General features: G+C 37.8%; 1 protein-coding gene across 1 annotated transcript in view; it reads right to left on the bottom strand.

Moving 5' to 3' along the window:
- LOC107690253 (H(+)/Cl(-) exchange transporter 7-like) overlaps nucleotides 1-2,786 on the bottom strand; it is a 23,133-nt gene that overhangs the window by 9,840 nt on the left and 10,507 nt on the right. The window contains exons 11-14 of the mRNA XM_016488518.1: nucleotides 2,435-2,499; nucleotides 2,207-2,323; nucleotides 1,949-2,003; nucleotides 1,774-1,834 (exon numbers count right to left, since the gene is read on the bottom strand). Coding sequence (XP_016344004.1) covers nucleotides 1,774-1,834; nucleotides 1,949-2,003; nucleotides 2,207-2,323; nucleotides 2,435-2,499 — 298 coding nt within the window. The remainder of the gene's footprint in view (nucleotides 1-1,773; nucleotides 1,835-1,948; nucleotides 2,004-2,206; nucleotides 2,324-2,434; nucleotides 2,500-2,786) is intronic.

Consider the following 2,786-nt stretch of genomic DNA (forward strand, 5'->3'; position numbering starts at 1 on the left):
CATCCAGGTTGCCAGTAGCAAACAATGGAGCGCGCTCTGCTGGACAAACTAAGTAATTACACCATTTCAAGCATTTTCTGCATTATATGTTCTGTAAAAAAAATGTTCATATCGGCGGCATATTCGCCGATACTGATATATTGGCGACAGGCTCATATCGGCCAATAATATCGGCAAAACGATGTATCGGTCGGGCTCTACATATTATGCCCCTTTTTGCAATATGTAATATAAGTCTCTGGTGTCCCCAGAATGTGTCTGTGAAGTTTCAGCATTCGTTTTAAACCATGAGTTTAAACTTCAGATATAAGGTTTTCTGAGAGCACACATCCGAAGCACATGGACAGAAAGCTGCTGTCACAGCATGTGAGTACTAAACTAAGTTCTCATTCACACACAAGTTTACTTTAAAAACACACGAGTTACAAAAACAGTCGGTTATGTCTGTGAAGGTAAACAGCTGGGAAATAAATCGCTTGTTTATTTTAGATCTGTGTGGCAGCAGCAATATACAGTAGCCTAAATAAATAATTAAATCCTCTGCTCTCTGTCTCCTCTGAGGCTGGGACTCTAAATAGTGTTCTGTGCTGATTTGTGCAGCCAAAGACAGAACAGTTAGCATGTTTTGCTCAAACTTTCGCCATGGTATTAGAGCTGGTACACCGTTGTCGCTTGCGAAATCAAAATGACGGTGCCTTGAGTGGAAGTTTACAGATTCAGGGGCGGTAATATTATAATGAGATCCTTTTTCCACGTCACCAAGGAAGCGAAATCAGACGCGCTCGTTTTCTCAGACGCTTGTAAAAAAAAGGCTTACCAAAACAAAGTGATTGGGTTAATCTTTTTCACGTTTCGTTGGTTGGTAGATGCACCAGGGACCTGTTTATAGCACTTAAAACCTGGAAAAGTAAGATTTTCATGATATGTCACCTTTAAAAAAAAAAAGACTGATCTTACTAAAACAAAACTTGTAATAATATTAGGGTCACATTTAAAAAATAAAAGTTTGTTAAATGTTATACTCTACTACTTTTTCAAAAGGTTATTTTGTGTTTTCAGTATCATCTCATTCTCGCTTTCTATTAAACGCCTTACAACTTTAGCAACTCTCTTCCTTTACTTGTTGTCCTCACTTCATAGTTTCCAGTCATGTGACTGGCTCTAAGACCTGGAGGGCAAAACATCCATAGAGCTGCAGCACAAGCCTGTCAATTTTCCATCTGTTTCCAATCCACAAATATTTAGATCACCTCTCAAAAGAATAAAACAAAGATATGTGAAAACACATTTTCTATGGGAAACTTTGTGCACTGCATTTATATTCTGGGTTCATCTGCTTGCCCGTACAAAGTATGCATCATCAATCAAAGTTTGCCTTTTAATATCAGTGTCTTACTACATTACTACTTAATGCAATCCTCGTAAAAATAACTGGTGGCCTTGTTTTGCCCTCCAGGTGGGCATTCCTGTAAGGGTGTGACGTCACGTGAAAACTATGAATTTGGCGTGTGGGCGTAACCCAGAAAATTGTCACATGACGTGATTGATGTGTAAAAGTCTTCAGACACATTCCTTTGGATTTGTTTAGTAAAACACCCAGTAATACACCCAAATTGTGACAAAATCTACCCATTTGACCAATCATTTAGCAAACTCAAGTTTTTGCAGCAACTGTAACCTATTGTCAAATTGCTGCAAAAAATTAAAAAAAACTATTAAAATGGCCAAAATGCACACTAGATGCACGGCATATTCAATTGCTTGCAATCCTACCTTATTCTGAAAATTGTTAGCCAATAATTGATGACATTGAACAATGCTCCAAGCACCCCTCCTGGAAAATGAAAGGAAAAAAAGATGAATGATTCAAAAGGTATATACTTTCACTTTAATTTTGTAAAAAAAAATTATAATATTTTATGCATGGACAAAGTGGCGTTCCCCTCACCTAAAGCTCCCATGATAATGAAGAGAGGAATTTCATATAAATTATACTGTACACTCTAAAAGAAAAAAAAAACCCATCAAATTCAGTTCAGGAATGTTCTGATGTTTTTTTCTTTCTTGTGATATTCTAGACAGCTTCAAGGGTCAGTTCCACTTCAACAGATTTTCCTTTTAAATTTCAGTACTGAGTTTAAAACTTTGGCAGCTAAAAAAGGGAAAGAGTGTCAGAGTAACTGAAAGAGATAGAGACAGAACTTACATCACTGTCAAAACGGCCAAAGTTAATGAGACCAGGGCTGGACAGTTCTCCGGGCTTCCCATGGTAAATACTCAGGAAAAAGTTCAGTGTGAAGGTGGAGATCATTGAAGCAAAGAACTAGATCAAAAACAAAGCAGGATGAGGGGTTCAAACGGTTGAACTTTAAAACGAACTGAAACAGACAGTGCTCTTTAATGAGAAGCCAAACTCTTATTCACAATCACTCACAATTCTCCACGTCAACATCTGGTTCCAGAAAGACGCGCCTTCCTCTAAACTGAACAGAACCCCACCTGTGCCAAAAAACACAATGAGTCAAAGATGATCCTGGACAGTCTTATCCAAGAACCATTTCAGGGAAGTTTTTATTCAGAGGAGCAAATGATGGATTTTCACTCATAGCCACAACTCTGTAGTGTATCAGGTACTTTAGTGTGCTTTAAAGGGGTCATATGATGCGATTTCAATTTTTCCTTTCTCTTTGGAGTGATACAAGCTCTTGGTGCATAGATAAGATCCCTGAAGTTGCAAAGACTAAAGTCTCAAAACCAAAGAGATATTCTTTATCAAAGTTAAGACT

This window comes from Sinocyclocheilus anshuiensis, unplaced genomic scaffold (genome assembly GCF_001515605.1).
Source record: "Sinocyclocheilus anshuiensis isolate Anshui unplaced genomic scaffold, SAMN03320099.WGS_v1.1 scaffold461, whole genome shotgun sequence".
Taxonomy (NCBI): domain Eukaryota; kingdom Metazoa; phylum Chordata; class Actinopteri; order Cypriniformes; family Cyprinidae; genus Sinocyclocheilus; species Sinocyclocheilus anshuiensis.